This window comes from Trichoderma asperellum, chromosome 4, assembly GCF_020647865.1.
Source record: "Trichoderma asperellum chromosome 4, complete sequence".
Classification (NCBI taxonomy): Eukaryota; Fungi; Ascomycota; class Sordariomycetes; order Hypocreales; family Hypocreaceae; genus Trichoderma; species Trichoderma asperellum.
Window position 1 is genome coordinate 2,276,463 of NC_089418.1, and position 13,006 is coordinate 2,289,468.

Genomic DNA, 13,006 nt, shown 5'->3' on the forward strand with positions numbered 1-13,006 from the left:
TGCCTATGCATGAGGACGTCCGAATTGACTTGAAGCTATATAGCTATTCATATATACTATTCCCTATATTAGCAATCAACTTTGAACTGGATATCGAATTGATCAACAATTCGTTCAGCTAAAGAGGAAAGTCTCTCGCAAAAGCCTAAATAAGCCATTATAATCGCGTCCGATTGTGCATAGCAAAGAAGAGAAATCTGATCATAATAAACACAGCTATATCAGTAGGCTGCATATCCCGCCAACGCCAATCATAAGTTCATAAAACTCGTAAAAGAAAGGGTGAAAAAAAATTGCAGCCAATCCGTCTTTCTATTATTCCTCCTCCCAGGGTGCAATTGCATTGCTGATTTTCGCACTCTTCGTGCTTGGAACAGAAGAAATGCCACTCGACACAGACTGGGATCCACGGCTATGTCCAGCATATGAAGGCGGCACATCTTTTGCTCGGATTTTTTCTTTGAGAGCTTTCTCAGGCGTAGGACCCGACGTGGAGGTAACAGCATCGATGGGTACTTTTCCCATGGGAGAGTGCAATTTCACAGCAGCCTGCGGATCTTTGAGATCGATGCCGTGTTTCTTAAAGGTATCCCTTTTCTGATCCCTCATTGCTTGAGCCGAGGGTTCACTTGTTGCCAGCCAATTTTTGACTTGTGACATCCACCGGGGGCGTTTCTTGTCCTCTCTGGTGGACACGGTATACTCTGATCGAGGTTCGCTGCTCAACGAAGGGTCGTACTCAGCCCGGGACTGATTCGACATGGTCCCAGATCTTGACCCAGAGCTCGTGGCAGCCGACGGCTCGGTAGACATTTTAGGGACTGGCTTGGTGGGAAAGAGGAAAATCGAATCGTATCTTGGTTTACGAGATGTCAGACTCGTAGCTGCCCAGTCCAGGGGATTCTCTAGCGGCTTGTCTGTAGAGAAAGACACTGTTCGGCCATCGACTTTGACTTCTTGGGGAACCAGTTTTGCCGCTTGACGGAGGATGGGATTATTCTGCCCCAGTGACAGTCGATGAGATGGCGAAAATCGCTTGAAATGCTGGTCAGAATTTGGCAATGCTGCGCCGGAGGGCGATGGGCCCTGGCTACCAGTGCTTGTTGGCGACGAGTACGGCTGGGCAGGGCTTGGGTTGCTTGAAATACTCCGCGACAAGAAGCGATTGAGCAGCGGGCTTCTATCTATCTCAGAAGATGCGGGATGCTATCCACCGTATATCTGAGTGGCTGAAGGAGGGCTTTGAGACGAAACAGTGTTTTCAACGACACTCGGCCGAGACTTGTTTGGAGGGGTTACGACAGAGTCCCGAACAGTATTTGGTGCTTGCGAAGTTTTCAGGGTAAGGGTCGTCTTTTCAGTAAGAGAGAATGGATAAGAGAAGTTGCGGATTCCGGATCTTCGCGATAGCAAAGTTGGTGGCAGTGGTAGCTGATTATCTGAGCAAAGTGAAGCGCAGGAGGGTGAAGAATGCGTAGACATAGTCTTGGAAACTAGGCGTCGACAAAAGGCATTCGACGAATTCGAGGAGAGTGTGTCAGGGCGTGAACATGACTCTTGAGATAAAATGGTGATTCACGCGAAGTTTGTCGAAACAAACGACTATGCGGCCGAGTAGAATTTATTCTAGAGCTTGAAACAGTAGTGTTCATCCAAAACTACACGCTCTAGGATAGCAGAGACAAGAAAAAAAAATAAAGAGTCGAAGAGAAGGCCACAGGGATATCGCGCGAGGTATGAAGATACAAAGAGGTCTCGAAGCGGACTTGAAACTCTGATATGAAATCGACGGAATTATGTAGAGAAGAAAAATGCCGCTGATGACAAGTCTCGTTCAGTAGCTTCTTAATTCACAAGTTATACTAAACGTTCGAAAAAAAGAGTTTCTCGGCTGAAGGACCAGGACCAGGGTGAACCGGGGAGTGACAAAAAGGCCAAAATTCCGGAAATGTGGAAGCGGGCTAGGAGAGGTTGTTGTTTCTGGGGAGGGGCGACAAGTTTCGGGACTAATAGATCATGGCTCAAGGAACTACATACTACAAGGCAGCCATTCATCCGCACGGCCTTTTGGGTCGCTCTTTTTGCCCTTGAGATTTCAGCTTATTGTGAAGCGAATATAATAAGATATTACCAGCAACTGCTTATTCTCCGTCGTCTATTGCTGGTGCAAAGAGGCGATCGAGGGTCCAAAGACAATGATTAGCAGCCAGATGCTGAATAGGCCACAACTCTAATTCTCTCTCTATGTTCTTTTTTTCCCCTTCATTCTTCTTCACTTTTTCTTTAGCTCCAGTACTCCGCCGTTGGGCAGAGCACTCGTGGAAGCAAAACAGGGCAGCTCAGCTACCGAGCTCGAGCTTTCCATAACACCCAATCGATCGCTTCTAGGCCAATATTCGGCCCTTGAGGCGAAGCATTTGTTTGGTATAGCCAGTGGGCCCCAGCTGCTGGGATTGGTCATTACGTTGTTAGATCTCAACAAGGGCGGCATGCTGCAGATTGGCGCGCAATAGTCTGGATCCTCCAACAGCAGGGATCGGCGGATGGTCATTCATCTCCTCTTCCTCTGTCTCTCCCGTGTTTAGGTCTGCCACGCCGGCCTGTGTCTAGCTAGTGCTCGCATGCTCTACTAGGCACCCTCTGTTGATACTGCTAATCGTAGGGGCTGCGCCACTAGTATCATTGCGTTGCGTATTTGAATATGCAGTGCAACCAAAAGGGAAACCAGAAAATGCGCGGCCCAGCATCCGCGAGTCTTCTAGCGGTGGTTGACGAAGCTGAGCATCATGTGGCGTCCACGTTCCACGTTGCTATGGATCCCATGGCAAAAAACAAACCGACTTTGTTTTCGACAAGCCGCCAAGCAAGCCGCTCCCTTTCGGCGAGCTTCAAATTGCGACGGCGAGCCGGGAAAAGACCCAAAGCTCTGTAGCCCTCGTGGATGGGGGCGTGTGTATAGGATGATGCTATAACAAGTTGCGCTACTTTCAGTTCTCTTTTCTTCTTCTCGCTGATTATTAGAGGGCGAAACACCGGAAATCCACTCCTGTTACTACGCGAATAAACTTTTATACCTAGTCTACCTCGGCAGCTAGAGGGACTAGGTATCATCATCGGCTATGCGGTGACAAGCTATGCAGCCACCTGATGGGTGGTTCGCGATATCTGTAGCTAACCACCAGCTGATCGCAATAACGAAACATCCCTTGAGAGTCTAGATTGTGAAGTTGGTCGAACCAACAACACTGCTCATTGTTGGTTGAGCACAGTAAGCATCGCTAAAGCAAGGCCTGTTGCTTTAGAAAGGGCTTAGCTCCCGCAACGGGATAGAGGTTATCGAGATGCTGGCCGATCACTTATGATCCGAGAGCCTCTGTCTTGTGCCGCTAGAAGGCCCAGGCCTCTGGCAGCTGATGGAACCCGGCAGGGATTCTGCCATTGCAAGCTAGACAGGGTCTCTCCTATGGAGCAGCCAAACTTGCAATCAATTTTACTTTTGTCTCCATGCGTCAATCAATAGTCTGGCCAAGCTGAGCACTGCCATTTGCGAAGTAAGATGGCCCTGAGTAAGGGCTCGTTGCACAATGCAGCCTAGAGACGCTCGCTGTGTAACCGCAATGAAATCTCAGCCACCGCTCTCCCTTAATCTTCATGCTACGGCACTGAAGCTTCTAGGCAGAGTACGAAGCGTTAGTCCACATTCAGTCTTCGTTTATAGTTGCCGGAGACTTTCAGCCGCACACACGTCTTGCTGTAAATGCCTTGTTCAGCTGTGATGCGGCAGGCTATTTTTGGAAGGTATCGGACTCAATATTGTGGCCAATGTCTCAGTTAAACCAACCTTGCCAACGCTGTGGGTTGTAAACATTGGCTTCTCGGCGAGAACTTGCAGGGAGCTACTACCCTGCATTTGCTCTAACATGGGCAAAAAATATTTGGAAACGCGAACAACTTAAGATTATTTTAATTTTAGTTTTTGGGTAGGAAGAATATTATTCTCTCTGTTGTTTTTAATGTCGAAGAGGAAATGGTGAAGAGCAAAACTGCTCAAGTATGTACGGCTTAAGAGTTAATAGGTAGATATAATCTCAATAACGAATGCAAGCAAACGGATTCAATAGCAACTTTAGAGCATATCTGGATAGACTTCTATCTTCGGCTGTCGAAAAGTGACCCCGTATATTTGAATCTCTTAAAAGCATGTGAAGATAGAAATAATGTCTTTCCATGCATAAAAATAGGTAGAGCATCTCCATAATAGCTCTCAATACATGCAGCTTTCCAACGATTACGATCGTGCCTGGCAAGCCGTCTTAGTGCACACCTGGCACACTACCTGCAAGGTACATGCTTTCATCACCAGATAACGTTGCTCGATCTCGTACTATGCAGGTCCAACTTTAACTTGCCACGCGAGTTGTCGCATCGCATCATGAGCTTACTAAGGCAATGACATCCACCTCAACCTCTCTAGCCTCAACTTCGACTAGGCATCCTCTTCTCTCACACATACACTCCAGCGCCAACCCCGACATCTAGGCCTCACACACGACGCGTGCCAAGCCAAAAAACCCCAAATACACAGCCACCGTATCTAGGCATCGGTTCAACGACCTCTTTCCCCTGGACTTCATCCTCGCCGCTGGCCCGGCGCATTCTGCGCTGAACATGGCCCCGGCACTCACCATCACCACAAACATGAACTCGCGGCCGCCTTCGCCTGTGCCACCTCCCATGTCGCCCATCACGCCGCCGCTTTCCTCTGCTCAGCTTTGCGTAGATGTGAATAGAAACACAGTCGCTAGTTCCGAGGCGCTGCCGCCCGCTGCGACAACAACGGCGCAGCAACAGCAGCCCGCTCGCCCAACCTTCACCCACTCACAGCCCAGCCAAGTCGGCGTCCCGCCGCCGGCCTCGACGCCTATTGAATTCGAAACCAACCCAGATGTCATTGCCCTCCGATCGGCCATCACCGTGCTGCAAATGCAAAAGAGCCGCGCAACAGCGGACATCCAGACCCTCAGCCAGATCAAGAACGAGGCGACAGACCACCCAGACGAGTTCATCCGCGACCTGGCGCAAGGAAGGATCGGCCAGGGTGCCCGACCCGACGCCGGCGACGACGAAGCCACTCGAGCATGGGCCGCGCAGCCGATACCAAAAGCCCAAGACGTGATCCGTTGCCCGCCCATCAACTGGTCGCAGTATGCAGTCGTGGGAGAGTCTCTGGACAAGTTACACGCTGAGCAGGTGACCAAACCTACGCAAGGGACGCCTGCTACTGTTGGCGCTGGAGGCGTTTACCAGTTCAAAGGCGGCGATGGCAAGCAAGAGGAATATCCTGGCGTGGCTGCTCCGTATGCGCCGCTGAGAGACAAGATTGGAAAGAAGACTAAAAGCAAGAAATGAGGGCTGTGGATTGATGGAATTCAATTGAACTGATTAATTTATAAACGCAAAAATGGTCTTTTTGACACGACATGATGGCATATATATATGAACGGCAACGGAATCGAGATTACAGGAGAGACTGCATGCATTCACGGCGTTTAGGAATTAGATGAACACTGGCCTATCAAGTCAGACGACTCAACTGGTCAGATTTTGTTTATATTTAGAACTGCTTTTATATATACATATAAACCGTAAACTGGCATCCCCAACAAAGACTTTGAACGTAATGGTACAGAGAACTAAAGGTGCTGAATGAACGCTCCACAACAGTATGGTCACAGTTATAGTATTTTAAAAGTGTCATGTACCTGAGCTCTTTAGAATTCAAGACAAATACTATAATTGTGCTCCTAAAGCTATAACTAGTTGCAATTTTGCCAATCCAGCGTGCGCCACAAATCTTAGTTATCAATTTGGTCGCTTCACCCCACCCTCTCCCAGGCCATCTAGGTGTATTGAATGAAGGTTTAAAACGCCCCTTAGTCGCCAAGTACACCGCAATACCCAGTTGCCCATCCGACTAGTAAAGAGAAAAGGAAACAGAAAACAGTGAAACATAATAAACGAAGAAGAGAAAGGAAAGGTTTAAACGCCGCCAAGTCCTTGCGTGAGATGCATCATGGTATAAGAAAAAGAAAAGCAATGGTGTGTTACGCTGAATTTTGCTTGATCCTCATAATAGTGAAAAAACTCGTCACTCGGGGAATTCCCTGTTATTTGAGTTAGCGGAACTTTCAGATAAATTAGAAAAATAGCTAATAACGGCATAAATCCTTACTCCATGCTCTGCTGCACTGATCTCCGCAGACGGCGGTTATACTGTTTCTTATCGTCTGGCTTGTTACCCCAAAACATTTTTGTTGCTTCAGGATTGACAATCTTCCTAGGGTCATAGGCGGGCTCATCTTCTTCTAGGGTTTCAAAGATAGCCTCGATATGAGACTTGACGTCCTCCATCTTCATTGGGTTAGGTGTGTAGCACGCTGTTCCATCGGCCGCAATATGATGATGGAATATCTTAGTTTCAAACTTGACACGCGGTTGTTCATTTGGGAATCGAGTGCTGAAGCTCATCCTGATGCGAAAAAGCCCACCGTCGAGATTCGTCATCGGCCTTCCAAAGTAGGTAATCAACCAGACGAAAGGGTTGCCGTTTTCAAGGACGACGCTGTGGGGCATATCGCCGCGTTTCAGATAGGCCGACACTTGGTCAAATTGATGCTGCAAATTGACGGCAACGGTTGACTCCCCTGCCTTCGAGGTGCGCCCTTCTTCTGCCCAGCGAAGCGTTTCTGCGTCGAGCGCCGCTTTGATTGCTTTGAGCCGGCGTTCAAGTTCCGTATAATTGAAGCGACCATCCATGGAATTAGTGTTGGGAGACTCAAATGGCATCCTGACAAATGGCTGCAAATCTTCCACTTCGGATTTGCCTTGTGCCACAGCAGCCATATATGAATCGTAATACCAAAGGAATTTGCGTTTGCATAGATCTTTGAATGGCTCAAATGGGACGTTTGATTCGTCCAAGTCTTCGTAATCAAAGCTGTTAGAGTCTAGACTGTCAGAGGGCGCGCTGCTGCCATTAGCTTGTAGTCCTAAGTAGGACTCCAGGCGCTGGATAATAGATATCCTCAAAGTTTCATGTCGTATCTGCGGACCGGTTAGCCGAATTTTGACTCCAGCAACAAAATAATAGGGTTCGTACCTTTTGGACGTAATGTTTTTGTGCTAGCTTATCAGATGGTGTATTCGCATCCTCAAAACCTGGTTCATTTTCATAAGGATTTGCTGACATTAAGCTCTGTATTGATAGCAAGATCGACTCAAGTCCCTGTGCTGATGACCACTCTTCACCACGTTCTCCTCTCCAAGTGCTACTAAGACGTTAGAGAGCTCTCAAATTATCAAATGATTTAGCTAGTGTAAGAAGCAATACCCCAAGATTGACCTGCCTTGAAAATTAGCGGGTAGAAATGAAAATTTAGAGTGCTGTTGACTTACAAACAAACTTTCCCACTTGAATAAATGTTGGGGTTGAATCGGCAACGCCCTCCATTTGTAGTGATGCATTGAACACTGGGTGATTTTGACGGATACTCTTAGCATGGTCAGCATTATTCCCACGACGGAATACAGGGAAGAATTAGTGAAGCCCTACCTTTGTTAAATCTTATTGCAAACTTGATCACAATGTTAGCACTTGGGATTTGAATATTACAGCGTGTCTGCTATCTACCTACTTCAAAGAAGCCGAATTCGTAAGGAGTCTCATGCGGGCCCATGACGAGCGCTCTGACGTTGCGGACATCGACATCACGGCAAGCGACTGCAATAGCTATAGCGGCGATGACTCCGATTAGTGTCTAGCGCTTAGATAAATGCCATGACTTGTTCTAATATAAATGCCAACGTACCTAGATCCGAGCCTTTCTGGATGTCGCTGAGCTCCTATGCATGCTGCTGATCAGCCATGTGACCCCAATAATGCTATTTGTGAGGCTCCCCGAACCTTGGAGATGCGAATTATGGATTGATCCATGACGGCTGCCTCGTGATTGATGGGCTTGCGGATGAGGCGATGTAACAGAAGATACCCGGCTAAGCATCAGTTGATAAATTAGGTGTCGAAACTGCAGTGCGCGATAGCCCTTGCTGAGAAATCTACATATGCGAAGGCGACGGCAACCAGGAGGTAGCAAGTTCAGGCTTTGGCTTTGCAGTGCAAATTCTAAGGCAGAAGACCGTGCAAGGAGGGGTCCGACAGGAGGGGCTCGCCGCCAGGTGAAGCAAAGCCGAGCTGCCTGCCGCGGTTGCTGGGTCTGCCTTGTGCCTGGCCTAAGGATGCAATGGCGAGAACTGGGAGTGCAGTCACCTTATGGCCAGAGAGGGTAATTATATCGTAACCAATGTGAGTGTAGTCGTGAGCTGGATAGATGGGAGATGGAGGAATGAGAGAGAGAGTGTGTGAAGAAAGATTAAAGAGAGCCAGAAGAAGGTGGCATGTACTAATACGCAATCGAGGCGTAGGTAGGTGCACTTCTAGGCGCTAGATTGCGCATCAGAGCCCCCCAAGTGGCTTCGGGTACTTGCAGGCAGGCAGCGGCGCTGTTATTTTTTTTTTTTTTTTTTTTTTTTAGCTCGGGTACGGCAGCGCCACAGACGGATGCCTGTCGAGGATTTACGGTATAAGAGCAGATAATAGCAATAGTCATATGCTGTAAGCTACTATCTACTTGCTGCCAGGCAGGGCGATATTCGAGTAATGTTTCGACCAATTTTCGAAATACTAACGCATTTTTTTTTGTTATTATATCGACACAGTGGGGATGAAGGAATTATTGCTATTAACCTTCGCAATGTGAGTTTCAGGTGAGTGAAGCTTGGGCAGCAGCAGAAAACTTACTACTCCTACCTAGATAGCACTCCCATTGCTATTGCTATTTCTATTGCTTCTACTACATCTTTTATTAGAAAATTTGATATCGTTAGTATTCGCACTCCTATTTGTGTGTGTATTTTCAGTTCGTAGTCCCTAACTTTATTTTTCGCTCCCACCATCAAATGCTAGCAGCTGCAAAGACGAAGCTTCATCTATGCCATTTCTAGATAGGTATTCCGTATACTTCACAAAAAGCCGTTCTCCTTGCTCCTAGTATAGCTAAGATCTTGATATTAAGGCATATTTTAATTAAAAGAAAACCCCCCCCCCCGAACAAACGAACAAAAAACCGAACAAAAGTTCTTCTTTTAGGCTCTGATGCAGAATTTGAATTTGTATCAACGGGGCACGTCAGGTGATGCCTCTGCTGGCACGCACGAATCTCCGAATCTACTGCGACATAGCCGGAAAGCAACCTAAGGTGGGGTGGTGCTCTGGAAGCCTAAAATAAGCCATTTGCTTTAAGGTGCCGTGGGGTTCATCAGCCTTGCAGCTGGGCTACGCGCCTCGCGCTATCTCTGTACCAACCGACGCGTTAATGGATTTTGCTCCATCACGCATTGCTTGGTACCAGACACTTCTATATTTTAACGGCTATTTGTTGTGGTCTGGCTCCTTACACTGACTATTTTTACTTTTCGACGCTGGTACCAACAATTTGTCTACCTCAACAACTTTCTTAATTAGGTAGCCATTGAGCCCAGCATGGCCAGCTTTTTCGATCTCAAGGCTAGAAAAGCGGCTGCCGCCAATGGAGCTTCATCGCAGAAACAGGATAAACCAGGCAATGTGCGGGCTCAGCCTTGGGTTGAGAAATAGTCAGTTGAACCATATTCATCAATTGATACCATCGATGGTAACTATGCTCATACTTTATAGCCGCCCCAAGAGCCTGGACGATGTCACTGCTCAAGATCACACAGTGACCGTTCTCCAGAGAACACTACAAGCTTCGAATGTTGGTCGATTTGCTCTTAGTTAAGTCCAGAATGCATGTTTAAGCTAACGGACGCTACCTATCAAGCTCCCGCACATGTTATTTTACGGCCCTCCTGGCACAGGCAAAACGTCCACCATCCTTGCCCTTGCAAAGGAGCTTTACGGTCCGGAGATGATGAAATCGCGAGTCCTTGAGCTGAACGCGTCCGACGAGCGTGGTATCTCGATTGTTCGACAGAAAGTCAAAGATTTTGCACGAATGCAATTAACCAACCCGCCGCCTTCCTATAAAGACAAATACCCCTGCCCACCGTTTAAAATCATCATTCTAGACGAGGCCGATTCCATGACGCAGGATGCTCAGAGCGCCTTGAGACGAACGATGGAGACATATAGCAAAATTACACGCTTTTGTCTAATTTGCAACTATGTTACTAGAATCATCGATCCCCTGGCGAGTCGATGCAGCAAATTTCGTTTCAAGAGCTTGGATCAGGGCAATGCAAAGAGGAGGTTGGAGTCAATAGCGGAGGCTGAAGGTGTTACGCTTGAAGACGGTGCTTTGGATGCTCTTATAAAGTGCAGCGAGGGTGATTTGCGAAAGGCCATTACCTTTCTGCAGAGTGCGGCGCGATTAGTTGGAGCGAAACTTTCAGGAAAAGACAGCGAAGGCGACGACTCTATGGATGTGGACAAGAGGCCAGTGACTGTCAAGATTGTTGAGGACATCGCTGGTGTGATTCCCGGCTCAACAATCAACGATCTTGTCAATGCTATGCGCCCAGGCACATCAGGAGAGGCGTACCGGTCTATATCCAAGGTAGTGGAGGATTTGGTCGCAGATGGCTGGAGTGCCGGCCAGGTAGTAAACCAGGTAAGCCTGTCAAATTTCCTTCTTCTTCTTCTTTTTGGCGTGTTTAGCGTTGTTATACTGACTCTCTATAATTGTATAGCTGTACCAAGAATTAATCTTTGATGAGATTGTTCCTGATGTCCAAAAGAACAAGATTGTTCTCGTCTTCTCTGAGGTGGATAAGCGGTTGGTCGATGGAGCAGATGAGCATCTGTCAATCCTTGACCTGGCAATGAGGATATCTGCGATCATGTCCGAAAAGTGAATCACGAATAACTTGAGGGGCTGAATGGAAAAATAAAACGATGAGCTGGGATCAACATGTCTTATTCTGACTAGACGGCGTTTGTACTTTTTAATGGAGATTTATAGGCATAATTGAAATACATAAGGCGGGGGGTATACTAAAATTGTTGATGATATGATTCAGGTCGTGTCTTTTCTCAGCTCAATGCTCCTAAATTTCCGTGTAGTCTAGACCAAACATCGTGACCGTCATCCATTATGCTGCTCTCTGATGCGGACTTCCGTGATTCAAGCTTCGTTGCCGCCACCAAAGTCTTTGATTTATTATCCGCGCCTTCACTGGATACGTCTCCGTCCGGATGACCTAGCAGGAAGTCAATCTCTCTAAGATTTTCCAAGCAATTTTCCAGCGCGACTTGTCCAATGTCGACGGTTTCTGCAGCGTATTCAAGAAGTGTGATTTTGGCCGAATCGGCGGCGAATACCCATGGCTTAACCCGCTTCGAGATGTCCGGCTGTTCAGACTTCGAAGCTATTTCTGTTTGTATACCAGACCTCCGGCGTAGCGAATCCTTCATGGGGTATGCTGGCAGCAAATGGCTTTCTTCGCCGAGACGGCCGAGTAATTGGCAGGCATCCTGATTCTGCTTGGACAATGCTGATGTGAAAAAGGATTTCTGAGTGATGGCTGCCTTCTGGCTTACAGACATAGCAGCCAAGGCTCTCAGATAGGGCGTCAGAAGATGGTCGATTGGTACCGGAGGCTTGCTACTATTTCGATCCAGGCCCGCAACTAGCTGCGCAGGTGGTAGCAGAGATGGTTGAGCTGGCTGGGAAAGCTGAGACTGCTGTGTTTCTAGGTCTAAGAGAGTTTTTCTCATAGACACATATGTGGCATACTTTTTGCTAATCTCCTCAAGATGAGCTGCAATTGTTGACGGGCTAACCCTCGATTTATAGGTGTGTTTTTGGCCCGCCTCTGAGCCGCTTCCAGGAGATGCTCTGCCGAGCTCGTTTTCGATCCAAGCTATAAGCTCGTTCCGGGTTGCAGTCAACGCTTCTAAGCGAGCGCCGTTGCTGACAATCTCGAATTGATTTTGAGACCGGGCCTTCGCTTCACGCCGTGTTTGCTCCTCTTTCTTAAGCAGCAGCTTTGCCCTCAGCACCGTCTTCTCCAGCTGATGGATCCGATCATCGAGGCCTGAGTGGGGAGAGTTCTGGTCGGGCGCGAGGCTGTTGATAACGTCGTCTGGCGCACTTGGTGCGCTGGGCATCCCTTGGAAGATGTGCCTGGCACCCAGGAATTCACGGGTTGCAGCTGGTCTTTCCATAAGCAGATCCAGAGACTGTCGAACTGCGAGCAAGCTCTCTCGCTTCTGCTGCAGCTTCAAGAGACATATGCGCTCCTCTAGGAGATCAGCACTGCTCGCTGCTCGAGTAGGCGGCTCAGAATCTCCAGGGGCATTATTTTGTAAGAGATCTTCAAACTGCCGGCGTGCTGCAGAATTGGCCTGGAGAGCTTCGACATATTCCCTAAACACACCAGTTAAATCCGATGGTGTGGTAACTTCTTGTGAGCTGTCCACGAGGAACAGGGGATGCTGAACGGCGCCATTGCCGGAGCACGACCCGAGGTGAAGCGCCAAAACACGCCTGATATAGTTGACCTGTTCTCGGGGTTTAATATATGGCTCGAGCTGCTTTTGAAATTTTATCAAGATTTCAGGCTGAGGGTCAGGCATATTGAGATGCTGATAATCATTTTCCTTGATATGCCAACGTTGGGCAGCGCGTGTCTTTACTTGGGCCAAGTCAGGAACCTAGGTACTAAGGTACTCCCTACATACCGCCTCTAATACTACTACTAGGTACCTACCTAGTAGGTATCCCTGGGGCCACAGGTGAGCTGTCCTGCTAAAAAGTGCCCACTACGGAGCACAGGCTCGACGCATAGCAGGTCTCCACAGTGTGGCTCGGGTAGCTTTTTCAATGTGGCGCATTACACTAACTATTTGCTGCTTGGCGCGCGTCCAAGGCAGAAGATGTTGGCTCAGGAAATTTATCGCGACGGAGAC

The 13,006-nt window shown here is 48.1% G+C and overlaps 5 protein-coding genes across 5 annotated transcripts; 2 read left to right on the plus strand and 3 right to left on the minus strand.

Moving 5' to 3' along the window:
* Positions 1 to 315: 315 nt before the first annotated feature.
* Positions 316 to 813, minus strand: TrAFT101_007168 (uncharacterized protein; the record flags this gene model as incomplete). Its single annotated transcript, XM_024901092.2, has 1 exon — positions 316 to 813. One exon carries the CDS (start codon positions 811 to 813, stop codon positions 316 to 318), a length of 498 nt encoding a protein of 165 aa, XP_024756652.2.
* A 3,688-nt stretch (positions 814 to 4,501) lies between these two features.
* Positions 4,502 to 5,731, plus strand: TrAFT101_007169 (uncharacterized protein). Its single transcript, XM_024908858.2, has one exon. The coding sequence runs from the start codon at positions 4,669 to 4,671 to the stop codon at positions 5,407 to 5,409; it is 741 nt and encodes a 246-aa protein (XP_024756651.1). The 5' UTR covers positions 4,502 to 4,668; the 3' UTR covers positions 5,410 to 5,731.
* Positions 5,732 to 5,762: 31 nt separating this feature from the next.
* TrAFT101_007170 (uncharacterized protein) lies at positions 5,763 to 8,439 on the minus strand. Its single transcript, XM_024908857.2, has 9 exons — positions 7,964 to 8,439; positions 7,869 to 7,902; positions 7,695 to 7,789; positions 7,613 to 7,634; positions 7,456 to 7,552; positions 7,391 to 7,402; positions 7,160 to 7,328; positions 6,233 to 7,104; positions 5,763 to 6,164 (listed from the first exon to the last, which is right to left on the minus strand). The coding sequence occupies exons 1-9, from the start codon at positions 7,991 to 7,993 to the stop codon at positions 6,149 to 6,151; spliced, it is 1,347 nt and encodes a 448-aa protein (XP_024756650.1). The 5' UTR covers positions 7,994 to 8,439; the 3' UTR covers positions 5,763 to 6,148.
* A 976-nt stretch (positions 8,440 to 9,415) lies between these two features.
* On the plus strand, positions 9,416 to 11,131 carry RFC2 (Subunit of heteropentameric Replication factor C (RF-C)). The gene is made up of 4 exons (XM_024910247.2): positions 9,416 to 9,711; positions 9,773 to 9,851; positions 9,918 to 10,706; positions 10,786 to 11,131. The coding sequence occupies exons 1-4, from the start codon at positions 9,599 to 9,601 to the stop codon at positions 10,948 to 10,950; spliced, it is 1,146 nt and encodes a 381-aa protein (XP_024756649.1). The 5' UTR covers positions 9,416 to 9,598; the 3' UTR covers positions 10,951 to 11,131.
* On the minus strand, positions 10,995 to 12,718 carry TrAFT101_007172 (uncharacterized protein). The gene has a single exon (XM_024901156.2). It carries the CDS (start codon positions 12,671 to 12,673, stop codon positions 11,129 to 11,131), a length of 1,545 nt encoding a protein of 514 aa, XP_024756648.1. The 5' UTR covers positions 12,674 to 12,718; the 3' UTR covers positions 10,995 to 11,128.
* Between the last annotated feature and the right edge of the window lie 288 nt (positions 12,719 to 13,006).

Excerpts from the sequence above, each read along its gene's own strand:
- TrAFT101_007169 (XM_024908858.2), top strand. The coding sequence starts at position 4,669 with ATGGCCCCGGCACTCACCATCACCACAAACATGAACTCGCGGCCGCCT.
- TrAFT101_007170 (XM_024908857.2), bottom strand. The coding sequence starts at position 7,993 with ATGGATCAATCCATAATTCGCATCTCCAAG. Across the intron at positions 7,553-7,612 it reads TGCAATAAGATTTAACAAAG|AGTATCCGTCAAAATCACCC; the intron begins GTAGGGCTTCAC and ends GACCATGCTAAG. Across the intron at positions 7,105-7,159 it reads AAAAACATTACGTCCAAAAG|ATACGACATGAAACTTTGAG; the intron begins GTACGAACCCTA and ends ACCGGTCCGCAG.
- RFC2 (XM_024910247.2), top strand. The coding sequence starts at position 9,599 with ATGGCCAGCTTTTTCGATCTCAAGGCTAGAAAAGCGGCTGCCGCCAAT. Across the intron at positions 9,712-9,772 it reads CAGCCTTGGGTTGAGAAATA|CCGCCCCAAGAGCCTGGACG; the intron begins GTCAGTTGAACC and ends CATACTTTATAG. Across the intron at positions 9,852-9,917 it reads GAACACTACAAGCTTCGAAT|CTCCCGCACATGTTATTTTA; the intron begins GTTGGTCGATTT and ends CTACCTATCAAG.
- TrAFT101_007172 (XM_024901156.2), bottom strand. The coding sequence starts at position 12,673 with ATGCCTGACCCTCAGCCTGAAATCTTGATAAAATTTCAAAAGCAGCTC.